Consider the following 18,294-nt stretch of genomic DNA (forward strand, 5'->3'; position numbering starts at 1 on the left):
CCGGCCGGCCCCGGCCGCGCGCTGCTCTACAGCCTCGGCCAGCCGTTGGCCTCGCTCGGCAGGTGAGCGCCCCGCGGGGGGCGAGGGCGCCGGGCTCCCCTCCGCAGCCCTGGGCGTCGGAGCTGGCCGCCAGGAGTGGCGTGCTCAAGCTGGGAAGGAGCCCAAGAGGGAGAGAGACTGCGGCGACTGATGGGGCGTGTGGCGTGCGCGCGTGTGTAAAGCCTGCACGCTTGGGGTGCGAGTGTGTGGCTGGGTGAGCTTAGCTGCATGGTGCGAGGGGTGACGGGAGGCTGGAGGGGGTCCCCCAAGTGTGGATCTGAGGCAAGAATGAGTTCGCACGTGCTCAGCTGCGCGCGGAGGGGCGTTTGCTGAGGGGATGTGAAATTACCCTGGAACCTGCAGCCTGAGTGGACAGGCAGGAGAGAAGGGTCTGCAGCGGGCACTCTCTACCGAGTCTGTGCGGGGTAGGGGGAGGCCTCAGGGGCCCCAGCTGTGCCAGTGGTCATGGCTTCCCTGCTGGGACACTGGTGCCCGATTCTTAGGGCGCTGGATGGGGAGGGGAAGGTGAGGCACGGAGAGTGTGGGACAGGCAGTGAGGAAGCTGCGGGGAAGATACTGGGGCAGTCTGTAGGAAGGTCCTGGGGTGCATGGGGAGGTGAGGAGCCAGTGTCCCGTGTGCCCCTTGGTGCCAGCGTTGCGTATGGCAGGCACCTGTTTGAAGGTAGAGGTGTGTGTGCAGACTGCATGCCAGCCTGTAGGGGAGAAGACTGTGGTTTTCAGATATGTGTGTGTGTGTTCATTTTTGTGCTTGGCCTGGGTGTTCACCTGTTCTGTCTGTGTGCTTGTGTGAAGGTGTTTCTTTGCTTGTTTCATGACTGCACAGGGGCAATGTGTGTGTGTGTGAGTGAGAGAGAGAGAGAGAGAGAGAGAGAGAGAGAGAGAGAGAGAGAGTTCCCCTTGTATCAAGTTCAAGTGTGAAGAGAGTAGGGTTGCCTTCCAGGGCTGGGGGACTCAAGGTATGCAAGAGGGTCCCTAAGGAGTCCCTTTCCCCTCTCTGCCCCACATATGATCTTGTGATCCGCCTGCTCCCTCCGCAGTGGGTTCTTCGGGGAGCCTGATGCCTTCCCTATGTTCACTGCCAGCAACCGAGTGAAGAGGAGACCCTCTCCCTATGAGATGGAGATTACAGATGGTGAGTCTCCCTGCCAGCTCCTCTGTCTCCCACCTCTGACTGGCTGATTAGAGCTCTGCAGGAGGGGACATCCGACTGTGTCCGTGTTTCACATGGTGGGCAGACCACTCTGGAGTTAACAGGTCAAAGCCCTTCACCCTGATCCTGAGCTGGGTGGAGCTGAGAGGGTCACACAGTCCTGGGAAGAGGGGATGTGGAGCGGGAGGGACGCACCGTGGGTCTGAGCCCAAAGCTGTGGAGTCAGCTCTAGCCCCTGTTATGGAATCCCTTCCTGCTCGCTGGCATGCATCCCAGGAGGGGCGACAGTGGACTCCAGCCACCTTCAGGTATCTAAGAACCAACCCTCCTGTCGTCTTTAGAGTTGGGGTATCCTCCTAGGTCCTACATTGGGGGGGGGGCCCTTCCCCCTTGCTTCCCATTCTGTGTTGAGACCTGGAGTTCTTCCCATCATTATGGATTGTACCCTGGTCCCTTAATTCCCGCATAGGGCACTCAGCATGGCTACTGTGAGGACTGTAGTAGTTGGATATTCTTCGGCCCTGAACTTTCCAGGAAGGGTTGGAAAGATGGGAGATCTAGGGACCCCTCTCCTCCTCCCAGGGTTGACCTGCCAGGCTCATCACCAGAGCAGAACAGGCTCTTCAGAGCTGAGGGATTTGAGCAGGCCCTGGGGCTCCCATAGCAGCACACCGAGGCCTCAGGAGGGCTGGGCCAAATGCCGGGTGCTGGTAGGAAGGGCTGTGCATGGAGACTGAGCTTCAGGGGTGAGTCTGGCAACCGTGGTGAGAGGTTCTACAGCCCAGGGGAGGTGTTGTGGTGGGGTCAGCCCTGGAGTTTCCCAGGGGAGAGGCAGAGGAAATGACAGAGCAGGAGGGTCCAGAGGGGAGTGCAGGAAGCCACTGCCCATAAATGTAACCTGTGTGTATATTCTGTATGTATACCTGCTCAGAGCCAGGCAGGGGGAGGCAGAGGGCATCAGAGGGTGGACACACTAAGGAAGAGGAGGAGGGGTCCTCTGGGGAGGAGGTAGAGAGGGATAGGCAGACAGGTAGGTGAAAGGGAGGAAGCGGGGTGCTGAACTCAGGAGCCCATAGAAGTGGAACCAGTATACTGTCCAGAGTGAAGGCTGGTTCTTTTGGATGGGGCTGGGATTGAACCCAGGGCCTCATGCATGCTAAGCAAGCATTTTACTACACAGCTACATCACCAGCCCCGAGTCAGAGCTTGATGTGGGTTCCTGTTGCTCAATTTTTTCTGGGCTACAATTTCTTTATGTGTAAAATGGAGGGAATAACGGCTTCCTCCCAGATGGCTGAGAGAATGCTGTGAGGTAAAGCAGTTTTAAGACCTGGATTGAGATAGGTGCTCCCCGCTCCTTCTCCTCCTTGTGCCTGTCAAGAAGATACATAGGGCTTTCGGGGACAATAAGCCCCTTCCACTGAAGACTGGGCTCTCCTTAACATGGAGATTTTGTGTCTCATTCATGACCGTACTCCTAGCACCGAGCGCATTGCTAGCAGGCCTCAGACAGTCCTTCAGGCGTGGTGTGCAGTGGGTGGGTGATAGCAGTAACTGCTGCCCCTTGCTGGGCACTTACTATGTCTTGCTGGGCACTTACTATGTGCCGTGGACTTTGTGTGCCCATCAGCCCGTGGGGTCAGTATTAATTGTTTCCTTTACAGATGAGTAAATCGAGGCTCATAGCGATTAGGGAGTTTGCTTAAAATCCCACAGCCAAGTCCCGGTCCATGCTCCTAATATGAACTTACGCCTTGGAATCTGTCCTCGGCTCCCACACTGCTTGTTCCCGGAGCCTGCCCGGCTCTCCCTGGAACAGCAGTTGTAGTGTCCCCTCCTGACTGTGAGCTCCCTCAAGCTCACCAGCACCACCATGGGACAGGACTGGTCTTCCCCATGTCACTGCTTGGGGCCCTGCAGGCCTGAGAGTGGCATGTTATTTCTCGGAGGGAGCCCAGGGCAGAGATGTGCAGCGTGTGTCATGTTTTTCCCAGCCTGGGCATGGGCTTTGGCAGAGAGTCTGCTGGGCTGGGGCCTATGAGGTTTGGAAAGACAGCTTCAGAGGCATAGCAAGGGCTGAGTGATTCCCCCGAGGAAAACATGGGTGTGTGTGAGTGTGAGCGTGCATGCGGGAGACTAAGGGGGGACCGTAAAGCATCAGCATCAGTGCGGGTGACCTGGGCCCCAGACTGACCACTGAAGCAAGGCTTGCCTCTGTCCTGTGTTGTCTCCTTAGCTATAAAATGAGCAGTGGAACTTGAATACAGTCTTAACCCTTTCCTTTTCCAAGTTTCCACAGTCTGAGGTCTGGATCCAGTAGTTATTGGGAAAGGGCCCTGCCTGCTCTTGTCTTGCACCCACAGCCAGGCTAGCTTTGCCCAGTTCCTGCCTCAGGGCCTTTGCACATCCATACTCTCTGCCTGAACACTCTTCTTCCTCTGCCCTTCCTGTGCTTAGCTGGTGTTGCTTTAACCTTAAGTTTTTACTTTATGAATGTCTCATCATCAGAAAGGCCTTCACCGGCCAGATAGTAGCTCCTTTCCATTTTTGGTCCCCTGTTTTTTGTTCATCATCTCTCATCCCCATTAAAATGTAAGCCACATGAGGGCAGGGACCCCTTGTGTTTTGTCACCATTATTTGCCTAGCACAGTCCCTGGGTTTCTAGTAAAATGCTGATGACAGATAGTAATAGCTAACATTTATTGAATGTTTAAGTGGAGACAGGCATTGTCTTCTGTCCTTTATCTGTGGGAGGCTTTGGACCCATGTAACCATCTCGAAGTAACCATCGGTTCAGTAGTACTCTGTCCATTGGAAGGAAGCAGTGAGGCACAGACTGCCCCAGGACGTTCCCAAACGCTTGTCTAGGGAATACTGGCCAAGAGCCATAGCTAGAGTGCTGGGCTTGTCTTCCTACATAGCGCACAAGGCCTCTTGGCGACTGCCTGAATAGATGATGTATAGTCCTGGACCTCAAATGTCACAAAGCCCAGGGAGGAGCCATGCGCACACAATATTCAAGATGAAGGGGTAGCAGGGCCACAGGTGGGGTTTGACTAAGGTAGTCAGGAGGGTTGACAGAAGGTGACCTGTTACCTGGGTTTAGAGTCTGAGGAAATGTCCTCTGAGTAAAGGAAAGGTCTCCCCAGTGTCCGGTGGATGGAGTGTCCATTGGAATCTCGGACCGTTCTCCTGACCTGTGTCCTCCAACCTCCAGGTCCGCACACCAAAGTTGTGCGGCGGATCTTCACCAACAGCCGGGAGCGATGGCGGCAGCAGAATGTGAATGGGGCATTTGCTGAGCTGCGCAAGCTGATTCCCACGCATCCTCCAGACAAGAAGCTCAGCAAGAATGAGATCCTCCGCCTGGCCATGAAGTACATCAACTTCCTGGCCAAGCTGCTTAATGACCAGGAGGAGGAGGGCACCCAGCGGGCCAAGCCCGGCAAGGACCCCGTGGCAGGGGCTGGTGGGGGTGGGGCAGGGGGTGGCGCACCCCCCGATGACCTCCTGCAGGATGTGCTTTCCCCCAACTCCAGCTGTGGCAGCTCCCTGGATGGGGCAGCCAGCCCGGACAGCTACACAGAGGAGCCAGTGCCCAAGCACACAGCCCGCAGTCTTCATCCTGCCCTACTGCCCGCCACTGATGGGACCGGCCCCCGGTGATGGGTCTGGGGCCATCCAGGACCGGCCAGGAGGGAGCCCCTAGGCCGCTGGGATAGTGGGTGTCAGGGCAGGTGGTATGAGAAGCAGGGCAATGGATTCTTGATGAACTGCCCTTGACGTCTGAACTTTGGGGTGCCCTAACTGTCCCTTGGGCCTGGCTATCCTTGCTCAGTAGGAGATTCTGATTCCTGTCTCAGTAGGAGAACAGGAAAATGGAGCAAAGCGGTAGGTACTTTTTCTGAAGATGGCACGGTTTCCCTTCTCCCTACAACCCCTAAGAGTTCCCAGGTAAGAGGCTTAAGTGTCGCTGCATTTGGCCTGAAGTTTGGGGACGCTGTCTTTGCCAGGACCTGGTGTTGTCAGCTGTCACCTGAGGCATCCAGGAGCCTCTGCCTTGCCTTTAGCCCCTCCTGAGTTGGCTGGGGTGGCTTTAGTGGCTGCTTCTGTCCAAATATATAGGTACCCAATAGCTGCCCATTTCTTGAGCCTTGTCTTCACCCAGGCCCGTGTTGGTCCATCCAGCTTGCCAGCTGCTGCGGGGACTCCCAAGCCTCGAGGTGCATTCTTCAGGGCCTGGTTGAAGAAGGTGACCAGTGGAAAGACTGCTCTCACCTGGGCCAGAGGGTCAGAAACCCTCGGTGCCCTTCCTTTTTACCCTGGGGATCGGAGCTCTGCTTTCTGCGTACTGAGGCTTGCCTTCTTGTCCTGAGGCTGTTGGAACTGAGAGGACAGCCTTGAATATGCCCTGTTGGGTTTTGTATGAAGGCAGAGAAAGGGAAAATGATATTAGAGAGAAAGTGAGCAAGAAATATTTGGGGCATGTGGGCTTCAACTCCTACAGTCATTGCTCATGCCACTGAGCAAATGCCAGTGTGTTCCTGGGCACCTGCTGGTGCTGAGATGTGAGGCTGAATGTGATCTCCAAGGTGCTTGGAGGGAGGGAGCTCCCTGCCACAAGATGTCTGTCTGCTGAAGGTCTGGTCTTTCTTCTGAATTGAGCACAAACTGTCCTATGACTTCTTTTTTTTGTATTTGAATTTCTGCTTGGCTCTGTTATTGGTGGAATCTTTAGGTCTCAATACGACGCAGGACACAGCCCCACTTCTAGAAGTGATTGGGGAATCCAGTCGGAGGCCAGGCTCTGGCTAAGACCCAAACATACACACATCCACTTAGCAGAACCCTAAGTACCCTTCTATTGTGCAGCTTTCGGTGTCGGGGGTATGTATGGTCTGGGAGGCTGGTTTAATTCGATAGCAATGCCCACTCTGAGAGCTGTACATGAAATTTGTATAAATCAAATCCTTATTCTTCATCTTTACAGAAATAACTACCAAAAGTCCTTTTGTAAAGTGAATCTTTTTGTAGTGGGGACCACTGTCTCCTTGCCTCCTCTGTCAGTTCAGACAGTGGGACACAGTTTCCTTTCTTCCTTCCTTTCTTATTTCTTTCCCCTGAAATGGAGTTGTACTCTGTAACCCAGGCTGGCCTCAAATTCATGGCAATCCTCCTGTCTCAGCCTCCCAAAAGCTGGGATCAGAGGTATGCACCACTATGCCCAGCCTGGAACGTGGTTTTCTTAAAACTGGGCCTGCCTGAGATTCACTCTAGTCCCATACAACAAACTGCCTGGAAGTTCTGTGTGTCTGCCATTGTATCTAAGTTCTGTGGAACCCCTCCTGCAAGGCTCTTGAGGTCAGAGGGAAACTAGTTGATGGCCCCATGCTACCACACAGAAGCCCATCACGTTCTGAGCTTCAGCCCAGGGGTTGCCTTGAGGATAACCCTATGCAAACAAGGAGGCGGTCCCCGCTCCCTTCCCCTTCTGTTTAGGTTGTGAGGTCTATTTCTTGGACATGGAGACAATATTGGAACCGCTGAAGCACTCTCCCTCTCCAGCTCATTTCAGACTCCCAAGATTATACTTTGACAAACATGAGGGTTGGTTCCAGTGCTTAGAAGATCCTGTGAGGAGTCTCATGCTTGTAAACATGGAACAACTAAAACAAAACAATACAACATAGCACAACACAACACACGGAGCAACAGTCCTAGGCTTTAAGGCTGGGTTTAGCTCCTAAGTTGATTAGCTTGATCTAGCAATGATAAGCAGTTACAAGTGGTGTTTTGTTTTTTTTGTTTTGTTTTTTTTAATTTTTTTTTTTGGTACTGGGAATCAAACTCAGGGCCTCGCGCTTGCTAGGTAGGTGCTGTGCCACTGAGCTATATCCCTGGCCTCAAATGGGTTTTATGAGATGGGTCACACACTTCTCTCAGGACTTAAGCTTCTGGTTCCCTTTGCTGCAGTGTGATGGGGTATCTTTCTAAGTGTCAGAGTCTCATCAATACCCTGGCCCGGCCTGTCTCATAGGGCATCAATCATGAAAGTGTTTTTTGAGACTGTACCGAGTTCTTTGGCAGGCTGAGGGTGTAGCTCAGGGGCAGAGCACTTGCCTAGCATGTGAGGTCATCAAACCCCAACACCCCCGACAAACACATACACCAAAAAAAGCTCTGTTGCCTTCAGGACCAATCCTGCAGTAAGGTTCCCAGCCCTGGGCAGTTGGCATTTGGGTAATTTAGGTTGTAAACTACTTTTGCCCGAGTTATCTAGGTCCTCCTCATTTCTTCAGGTTGTCTTAGGTTCTGTCTCATTGCAAGGAGAGAGAGAGGAGAGAGTGGGAGAGAGGTGACATGGGCAGACCATGTAGAAGGTATCAGCTGCCCCCACTGGGCTAAGACAGTGAAGGAAGCGGCTTTAGATCTTTGAAAGAACTAAACAAGACCCCTCATTCTGTTCTCCCCTTTCATAACTCATGCTCTGGGCCTTCCTTTGTGTCCTTCTTGCCCATGAAGCAATGACAACGTTCCAAGAATAATATTTGCAGTATCTGTACAAAAGGGAAACTGTGTAAAGGTAATAACCTGTTTTGAGAAGAACAAAAATGAATGTGGAAGGAATCCCATCTTTTAAGAAGAATTCGTATTGTTTTATTTGTAGTGGCAAATGACAAGATGGTACAACCTTTATCCTTTTCCAAAAATAAGACAAAGGGCATCTGTAGTCAGCCGACAGCGTCGCGGCCTCCTGGGTGGGTCTAGTTGTACTTGTGGTTTCAGTGGTACCGACCCTGACTCGAGGCCGCCCCTGCCCATGTACATAGCGCAGTTTCTGTGAGTGGGCCCAGCACTTTCCGTCGATGTCGTACTGTACGTGATGAGTTGCATTGGTCTCTGCGTTTTTCTGCAGAAGAGGAGTAACTGCTCCGGGTACCTTGACCTTTGTACGCCCAGAGGCCAGCACAATGGGCGTGTGACTTTTGAGCAAACAAACCCCTGTGTTGATGATGATGTGTGTACATATATAAGGTTATATGGGGAAGATTTCTAAATAAAAGTTTTACAAAGGGGCCTGGACTCTGTTTGCACTTCGGACTTCTCGGCCTGAGAATCAGGACGTTAAGGTCTGGCAAGCACCTGCCTCCTCTGAAGCGGGGGTGTCTCAGGACTCAGCTGACCCTCTGAGGTGGGAGTCAGGCCACCTGAGGGCAGGGTTGGGGGGCTGTTGAAGAGATAGGTTCTCCATTAGGGTTTCCACTCTTCCTCTCCTGCCCAGCCTTGCTGTAGGGCCTCTTTCCTCGGTATCCTGTTCTTAGTTTGGGGCAGTTCGATGGAGTCCCCCCTCTTGTGATAGCTCAGCTTCCATGGCTGGGGAAGTTGCTTCCAGGGTAGGTTGAGGACCGAGTGAGGCATCAGTGTAGGCATGGTTCCTGATCACTCAGTAGCGCTTATACTCAGTTCTTGAGGACTGGGGCTCTTGGCTGGAGGCTAAAGCCTTTGAACCTGGGAGGTTTCCCGTGAGGCTCAGGAATGGAAATGTGGTTTGTGGTAGGGACTGTCAGGCTTGGGAGGCTGCTGCAGTTCAGTGGACTGTTTGATACTCAGGGACTTTAGTGGGGTGGGCACTTTCAACTGAGTATCCTTTTTTCTTGCAGTGGTTCATTTAAGAAGCATTCACTGAGCAGTAGCTGTGGGCCACATGTTGTTCTAGGGCCTGGGCATCCAACATAGAACAAAACAAAGATCCCTGTTCTGTTGGAGCTTAAATTCTAGCAGGGGTGACAGTAAACACATAACTGGTAAACAGGTTGGTGATGTAATCAGTCACTGGCATTCATGTAAAAAGCTGTGCTATGAGGGGGAATTTGAGAGTCTCACGGATGACTTTGGCTCTTTTGCAGTGAACCTCACTCATCCCGCCAGGTTCTGGCCTTGACTGTCCCTGCCCTCAGTGATTTTTCAACCTACCAAGGCAGGACAGTCTTGGGAGTCATGCTCTGGCCTATGGAGAAGCTCCCAAGTTTCTGGAAGACCCTCAGCATGCCTCTTCCTGGCCGGGACAAAGTAGTGCCTAGGTAGATGGGTGATGAGGTTTAGCCTCAGCTGAGGGGTCCTGTGGCTCTTGGGCTGGCAGGCTGGAGGAGCAGCAGGGTGAAGGGACCTGCTGTGACAGAAGAAAGAGAAGTGTTAAAGGCTAACAGAACGGTACAGAATTTGGGGTGGAGGAAGTGGTTAGCCAAGTTAGCACAGCAGAGTGATCATGCAAGAAAAGACTCGAACATCTTGATTGGGTTTAGCAGTGTGCAGACCCTTCGAGGACCAGGTGAGAAAGGGTGGAGGCAGCAGTTGCCGGCTGGCCCTGGCCTGAGGATGGAGAAGAGAGGGGCAGCTGGGCCCGGAAGGATTTTCCCCAGGAGGGCCGAGGTGTTCCACATCACAAAGCAGGAAAGGCTCTTGAACTCTGTGGAGGTTATAGACACTCTAGGCTGGCCTGGCCCTTGGAGGGTACCTGGAATAGTAGCCACGTGTCCAGATGGAGGGACAGCCTAGAAAGGAAAAGGCCGTGCAGAGCCCTGCGTTCCATGGTGACGAGCAGGCAGGGTAGGTCCAAGCCTGCTGCATCCCAGGACAGCACCAGCTGTGAGGCACTAGGGCCTCTGACCCAGAATGGAAGGGCCCTACCCACAGTGGCCCTGCTGCTCTGTCCAGCCTTGTTTTCTCCTTTGTTCTTGCTCCTGCTAAATTACCCTCCATCCTGTTCCAGACTGCATTATTTTATTGTTCTATGACCTTCCAGGGTTTTTTGCACCTTTTGTGTCTTTTCCCAGAATAGCATACCCCGCCTCTCTTCCCACCTCCCTTTCGTTTGGTTGGCTTGTCCTGAACATTGAGGAAGCAGCCCTGATTCCATGGGGCCAGCTGCCTCCTGTCCGCACATGCTTTCCTTTATGGTGACCCCTTTGACTCTGTTGTCTAATATTTGCCTACTCATCTGCGTGGCCACTGAAACAGAACCTTGAGGAAGAGAGCAGCACCCTCCAGCATGGAGGGTGCACCTGGCACAGATTCCTTTTACTGTCCTATCCCTGAGTGAATGAAGAACCGCTGGTGTGCCGTCTCCTGCCTCAGTCCTGAAGCCAGCGGGGAAGGAGAGTGGAGACTGGTGGAGGCGAGCCCTTCCTACACAGTCCTGCCTGCTCTAGGGCCTCCTGACTGAAACCCAGCTTCCGGGCTTCCTGCCTCTGGCTGGGCTCTTTACTAGAAAGGCAGAGGGAGGAGGGCTTTTGCTTTCTGGGGCTGGGCTGCAGCAGCAGCCTGGTTATCATCCTAGGCCTGGTGGGGCAGGTGTGGAGTGATGAAGCCCAGGACGGTGTTTATCTGGTCCATTCACAGCAGCTTGGCTTCCTCATGCTGGCCCACCGGTCTCTTCCCTATTTGCAAAACAGTAAACTATACCCCAGCAGGCAGCACTGGCCCTCCCACCCCACTGTCCTGTGAGCCTGGCAAGTACGTGTCCAGCATTAGAGGCTTGGCAATCTTGAATATGATAAAGGAAAATGGTGTGTGATGATCACCCAGAGAAGGAAGACATCAGGCTTAGAGAAAGAAAGGGGCTTGACCACGGGGATCTGCGATGTGAAATCAGGTTTGTGTCCAGAGCCAGTGCTCCAGGTTCCTTGGGAAGGAAGAAGAGATGGTGAATAGGGAGTTGGTAGTCATAGAGCAGATGGGTCCCGGCACTGCTGCTGGGGGACAGCAGCTCAGCTGCCCCAGCCGTCTGCCAGGACCAGGAATAACTCGCTGAGAAGTGGACACCTTGCTTGGAACAGCGGACCAGCTGGAGGATAGGCTCAGTGGATGGCTGAACGGTAGATGTAGCACAGTTCACAGTGGGAGGGATCAGGGCCCAGGTGGGTGTGAGTGGGAAAGGCAGCTGGACTACAGAAAGAGCCTGGCCTTTAGGGCCAGGGTCACTTGGGTTGAAGTTCTAGCATTGCTGCATAGTTCACGGGCTGTGTGATTTGGGGGTCAGTGTCTTTACCTCTCTTAGCTTCACTTTCTACATCTGCTAAGTGAAGATACTTAACACTCATTTTCCAGAGCTTTCAAAATTTATATGGAAAATGCTTATGGTTTATAGAAAGCACCCATTATTATTTCTGGAAATGGGATCAGAACAGGGGCTTCCCCTGGGAATGGCAGAAGAGAGAAGGAGGGAACCCAGGGACATTAATCACCCAGCAGGAAGACTTCCCTCGGTCCCGCGCCTTGCTCAGCTGTGCTAGGGAGGCAGCAGGGGTCCACCCTGTCCCTGTCTGTAGGGGCCTACATGCCGAGTGGATGTGGGTGTAGAGTGCAGAGAGTACAACTTTGAAGGCAAGTGCGGTGGCCGTGGGGGACCGAGCTGTGGCCATACAGGCCCTGAGCAAGAGTTCACAGGACCGAAGGGGCCTGAGGAGGAGGCTGGAGAGAGCTTCCCGGTGGAGGTGCCATTTCCTACCCTGGGCCCCAGCATCTTAATGGCAGGGGCAAGCAGCTTTGGGCATGCTGTCCTTCCTGGATCCTGTACTCCTGCCTGCGGCACCTGGGATCAAGTAGGGCCCGGCTGCATTGCTACTGGAGCTAGAAATGCCACTGTGGAATTTCCTCTGGCTGCTGCTTTCTTGCTCCACTTGCTTGGTCCGAGCCCTGCCTCCCTCCCCAGCTCCTGGCCTTCTCTGTCCACACAATAACAGGATGTGATCCGTTCGAAGAGAGGAAGTGGGGAGGACGGGCAGTGCTGATAGTGCGGTTCTGACTTTCCACTCTCCACTCCTCCCCTCCCCTGCAGACCACCCCCTGCAGCTGCCTCTCCCCCCAGGCCCTGCCTATGTCTCTTCTGGGTCCAGAAAGAATGAGTATGGGATCCTAAGGCCCACACAGACCCGCTGAAGCCAATGGAGAGATATACACTGGCTGTGCTCTCTGCAGGGCTGCCTTCCTGGGAGGCCTGCTGGGCAAGCTCTGGACCCTGGGTTGTTTTTCTGTTTTGTTTTTTTTAACCAGAGCTGCTAGAACCTGATGGTGGTCAGGCAGGTCCCTCAGCCTTTATGAAGCAGATTCCACCTGCCCAGCTGATTCCCCATGTCCACATGGGCCTGCTCCAATGCAGTGGGTGACAGAATCAATTAAAGGTTTTTTGAAGCTCTGCTTGGCTTGGCCTTGCACAGGGTGTCAGACAGGCTGTGATAAAACTGAGGCTCAGAGAAGCAGAGGGACTTGTCTAACCTCAGTGTGAACTAGAAGTGAGGCTGTGGAGCTGGAGCCTAGGTCTCCCGGTGCTCCACCAGCTTCCTTAGGCCAGTGCTGTCACAGAACTTTCTGGGGTGATGAAAGCATTTCGTATCTGTCCTGTCCCCTACCTGTGGCTAGTGGAGATTCACTAGCCACATGTAGTGTGTGTGTACTTGTAGTGTGACTAGTGCAACTGAACTTTTAATGTTGTTTAATTTTTATAGCTGTAAATGCAAAGGCCACATGTAACCGGTGGTTACCGTATTAAATGATGTAGCTTCAGAGTCTCATCCATTGAGTCACTGTTCACTTTTTGTTTCCTTTGCTGAGCTGGGCAATGCTGGGGACATAGGTCCATCAGCCATGTGTTAAATGCTGCCCTAAGGTCAACCAGGGGAGCCAAGTGTGACTCACAGAGGGGTCATGGAAAGTCTCCTGGACAAAGTCGGCTCTTGACAGATGGGTAGAATTTGTCTGTCTGGGTCAGATGTGCAGGGAGAGTTGGCATTTTGGGAAATGAGAATGATATGAACACAGGCGGAGCACTGAGAAGAGCTGGATTTCCTCTGTGGCTGATGAAGTGCATGTGGTAGGAGTGTTGGGATTGGAGAGGGCTTGGGATGAGATCACCAAATGGCTTGCCTGCCATGCGGGCAACAGGAAGCCATCTAGGGTCGTGAGCAGGTCAGGGATGGTCAGAGCTCTGTTAAGGACCCTCAGGTTAGCCACTGCAGAGGAATCAGGCTGGAAGCAGGGAGAGTAAGCAGGAGTCAAAGAGCTGATGTCACGCAACATGGCATGAAGGTCCGCAGGAAGGTGTCTTGGTGCTGCAGTCAGAGAGACCTGGCTATGTTTGTGAGAAAGAAAGCTGTGATTGTATGATGCCAAGACTGGAAAACAAGGGGCTCCAGGGAGCCCAGAGTCCCCCTAGAACCAAGTCCCAATTGGTTTTCCCCACAGGACACTTCCCCAACCTATCCACACATCCTGCGTTCCAACGCTTCTCCTAGGAAAATGCCAGGCCCCACGCCCCGAGGGGAGGGAAGTCAAGGTGCTGATGTGTCAGACTGATGAGATTTTGCACATATCCTTCATGAGGAGCAGGTTCCAGGTACAGCAGGGGTGAGGAGTCCTAGATCCCAGATCTACAGAGCTCAGAAAGAGGACGTGAGTCCCCAAGGGTGAGTGTCATCTGTGCTGTGTTCTGCAGTTCATGCCAACGACTGATTCCTCCCATGACCCCAGGACAGGTATCCTTACTCCCATTTCACAGATGAAGAATGTCACGGTCAGAGAGCTCAAATGGTTGTTCAAAGTCGAGTGGCTCAGACGGAAACTCAGCAAGAATTCTAACCCTGGCTTTTTGGGGAACTAGCCCCTCGCCCCACAGGAGGTGACCCCTGAACACTGCTCTGTCTGGTATTGAGGGCATTGCACAGATTCAGACCATTCATGTGGGAGCCCCCTCTGAGCAGAAATCAGAGACAGCCCCGGCCTGAAATATACAGTGTGGGGATAAGAGGTTTGTCTGCTATTTCATGAGCTCCCTGACTTGGGAGAACTCAGTGTTTCCTGACTCAGTTTTAGTCACGCAGATGGTGACCTGACAATAGCATCAACTCCCCCCGTGTGGCTCTCTCCAGTTTGCCATCCTGTGACAAAGTCCCCAAAGACCCCTGCCTGCCCGAGATTAGAAAGCTTCGAGACTGGGCTGGAAAACCCTTTCCCGCCCCACGCCTGGTGACAACCTGGCCAGCTGAGCTCTGGGACGCAGGGTCCTCAGCCCTTCCCAGCTCCCCTGGTGCATCCTGGGATCCACAGTGCTCCGGGGTCCCAGGCTCTGTGGGTATCTGGGGTGGGGGGCATGGCTGAGCCTTCTGCCCTTGGGCTGTTCCCACACAGGCTGGCCGAGAGGCTTGTCTCTCAGCGCTCTGCCCCTCTCTCCAGCAATCCCCCTGTCGCTGTTGTTCAATGGGCTATCAGGCTTGCCCATCACTCTCACGCCCCCTTCCATTACCCCTGAATAGGTGGGATCCAGACAGACACAGGCACTCCCAGCCCCAAAGCCCCAGTCAATCTCTCCCAGGACCACCTGGGACCTAGCAGCTCTGACAAGCTACCTGCCTTACCCTGCTCAAGCCTCCGAGTGCCACCAGCAGCCTGCCTTCTATTGTCTGGCAGTGGTGCATTCTTAAAGCAGCAGTCTGAGCTAGATGCCAGCATGTTCAGACCATCTGGTCAGTGCTGCTACAATTCTGCTCTCTGTGTACAGTCATAGGTAGAAGCTGAGATCTCAGAGACGCCCCAGTGTCTCTGTCCTCCGGGTTTGCTGGTCAGAGACTGGATGCTTTTCTCCCCCGTCCTTTGCCTTTCCCAGCTGCTACAGCTTCTGTGTCACAATACAAAGGGCCAAGCAGGACAGAGTATGTGCCTGGCTTGCCTTTTTTGGTGGGGTGGGAGTGGGGTGGGAGTGGGTATTGGCCACAGAGCCCTTTAGGATCCACATCTGCCGGGTTGGGGCTCAGCCAAAGGTGGCTGGCTGGTCCAGTTGCTGGGCTGCAGCTGCGGGCGACAGGGAGCCGGCTGGCGGCTTTCTGGGGGATGCTAATGAGGGCAGTTGCAGGCCAAGGGGGAGGCGCGCTTTTGTCCTGCACTTGTCCTTGCTGGAGGGTCCTCAGAGAGAGACAAGGGGCCCTCCTCAGACCCAAGTGGCCTTGATTAGCCTGCCGTCACTCACTTTGATGGCTCAGAGGTGGAGAGGGACGGGAAATAAGCTGGTTCCGTGCCATCGCTGTGCTTCCCAGGAAGGTCCTACAGAGTCCTGAGTTCAAGATCAGCACAGAGAATGCCACTGCATTCTCCCTCCTCCTTCCTCTCTTACTTTTCCACACTAAGCCTTTGCTGTATCTGAGATGTCCCTCTAGATTCCTACCACCAAGAACAGATCTGTTAGACTATTTCTGACGCTAGGTCTCCTGGTTGCCCCATGAGTGGGGTCCTTCCTCTTCCTGAACTCACACAGTGCCTCGAACTGTGTCTGGGGACGGCTCGCTACGCATCCACGTTGGAGACTTGGCCTCTTGTCTGCTTGTGAGCTGCTCAGTGCTGGGACAGTGTGACTGGTGACCAGTGGCCCCATCCTGCCCAGAGTGGGGATCACCCCCACACAGCAAGGGGGTGCTCCATAAATATTTGCTGACTGATCTCATCAGCACCCCCAGGATGGATGAACACAAATAGATCACGTTACAGATGGGGAGGAATGGGTGGCTTGTGCAAGGTCACCCAGGGAGATGAGGACCCAGTCTCCCAGCCCTGCTCCAGGCTTCCTCTAGAGCAGAGCTCCCCAAACTTGGGTCCAGGGACAACCAAGAATCTTGAGTAGAGGGTTCAGGCAGAATATAAACAGGAATGGGAAGAAAACATTCCACCTTTATTTTCATCAACCTCTGACCAGAACTGAGCTTCTGCCTTTGTTAAGGTGAGCAGCAAATCAGTGGCATCTGCAGCATCTGACGCTGGTAACCAGTGGGCATCACATTGCACTTGTGGTAGGTAACCTGACATTTTATTTATGATCATTCCCATCTTGAAATTATGGTCTGTATCAGACCAGTTGCTAGCTCTTGTTACTCAATCCATTGATAAAAAGGCACACATACCGTATCATAACTTTTTTTTTGAGACAGAGTCTCTCTGTGTAGCCCAGGCTGTCCTCAATCCTCCTGCCTCCACCTCCTGAGTGCTAGAGTGATAGGATTATAGGCGTGCACTGCCACACCTGGCTTTGTACCATAACTTTTAAAGATAGTTTGATAATAGTTTTTCAAAACCATTATAATTCTATATATTTTATTTGCTGCCTTTTTTGGCATTAATTTTAAAAGGGATCATAAACTTTGCCACACTGTCCTGGAGGTCCATGGCATACAAAAGCTTAATACTCCAGCACAAAAGAGCTTCCTAAATTGAGCTTTCAGCCCAGAGGTGGTGTCTTTCCTGGACCATCTCTAGTAGGGGAGGGATTGCGGCCCATGTGTATTAACTGTGGCCTCCCTCCCTGATCCTTCCTGTGTGGGGAAGGTTGGGGGAAAGGTAGGCCCCACTGGTGTGATCAGAGGGTCCATGAAGTAGGGTTCACCACTCCAACATCCAGCCCTGACCTGTCACATACCACGTACTGTCCTCAGTTGGAAACAGCAAAGAACAAAGCAGTCTTTCCTTTATGGGGATTATATTCTTGGTGGAGAGATAGAGAATAAATGTAAATAAATTAGGTGGGAGTAAACGCCAAGGAGAAAAGTGGAAGTAGGAGTGGGAATGGGAGTGTATGTGTGGGGGGTGTTGCAACTTTACAAAGGAGGAACAGGAGGGCCCGATGGAGTCAAGACCTGGGGGAGGCGAGGCAGTGCAGCCCCAAGAGTGTCTGGGAAAAAACATATGAGAGAGAGAACAGCCCACCCAAAGGCTCAGAGGCCCAGGTACAGTGGCGGCATAGACAGGGAGCAGCCGGGTGGCTGGCGGCTGGAGTGAGGAGTGGGGGCTGAGTCAGAGGCACCATGGAGGGACTCTAGGACATCGTGAGGATGTGGGCTTTTATTTTTCCATTAGAGGATTTTGAGTAAACAAGACACACGGTCTAGCTAAGAATGGTGGTACACTGTTCTGCAGTTCACGCTACTCAGGAGACTGAGGAAGCAAGATTATAAGTTCAAGGCAGACCCTGTCTCAAAATAAAAAGTACGAAGAGCTGGGGGTGTAGTGCTCAGTGGCAAAGTACTTGCCCAGCATGAAACACTGGGCTCATTCGCGGTACTAGAGAGAGAAGGAGGCAGGGGGAGGGGAAGAGGGGGATCTGACTGACATTTCTGGCAGTCACATTGAGAACAGGCTGAATGCAGGCATAGGCCACAGTTAGGCTGCTGTTTCAGAAGGCCTGGTAATGGACCAGGAGCTTGAAAAGAACAGAGCAGTGGAGGTGTTAGGAAGTATTGGAAGCCTGGATATATTGGAAGCTGGAGTCGAAGAAGTCGAGATTTACTGATGGTCCAGCCCGAGGTGTGTCACGAGAAGCCCAAGCTGATTCCAAGGGTTTTGTGTCTGAAGAGGTGGGGGGATGGAGGTGGAGGAGGAAGGAAAGGGGTGGTAGGAGCCATCCAGTTTTCCGCAGAGCTCAGTCTTGGAGGTCTTAACGGTCCAGTTCCAGAACCCGTCAGGGGCGTGGGCTGGGCCGGGAGCCTAACCTCCGGACTCTCCTGTGTGTGGATGGCATGTGACGCTGACTGGGATGCCGACGCAGGCTCCAGCATTGGAGCACTCCTTGAGCTCCTGCATCCAGTGCTCAGCCTCACCAGGATCTCGGCAAACCCGAGTTGCCTGGGTCAGCCCCATTGTGCAGAGAGATGAACTGAGACCCTGGAGGCAGAAGTCACTGAATGATCCTGCCGGGAGCAGAGCTCCAGCCTTATCCGGACCACGCTACTGTGGTTCCTTCTTTTGCATTCACAGGACCCATCTCCTTGCTTCCTCCTGCCTTCCTTCTTCAAGATAATCACCTTTAGCTTTCAAAAATCTTTGGAAGGGGTGAAACTATAGTTTAGATGAACACTCAGGGCTTTAATTTTTTCTTATATTTTTTTATTATGGATATTTTCACACGTTTGAAAACAGAATGATATAATAAATGGCATGAATCCATACCCAATGTCAGCAATCGTACGGATCACTATGAAGCAAATCTCCAACACCATGTTACTTTTTTTGTTTTTTTTCCAGTACTGGGAATTGAACTTACGACCTGGCA

General features: G+C 53.0%; 1 protein-coding gene across 3 annotated transcripts in view; it reads left to right on the forward strand.

Annotated features, from left to right (window-relative positions):
- The window catches only part of Tal1 (T-cell acute lymphocytic leukemia 1), a gene marked incomplete in the record, with an annotated part of 12,810 nt that extends 6,437 nt beyond the window's left edge, over positions 1 to 6,373 (forward strand). For all 3 annotated transcript variants that reach the window (XM_013521749.1, XM_013521747.1, XM_013521748.1), the window contains 3 exon segments: positions 1 to 62; positions 1,098 to 1,192; positions 4,429 to 6,373. In XM_013521749.1, coding sequence (XP_013377203.1) covers positions 1 to 62; positions 1,098 to 1,192; positions 4,429 to 4,877 — 606 coding nt within the window.
- Between the last annotated feature and the right edge of the window lie 11,921 nt (positions 6,374 to 18,294).

The sequence above is a fragment of the Chinchilla lanigera genome, unplaced genomic scaffold, assembly GCF_000276665.1.
Source record: "Chinchilla lanigera isolate Chin_1 unplaced genomic scaffold, ChiLan1.0 scaffold00063, whole genome shotgun sequence".
NCBI lineage: Eukaryota > Metazoa > Chordata > Mammalia > Rodentia > Chinchillidae > Chinchilla > Chinchilla lanigera.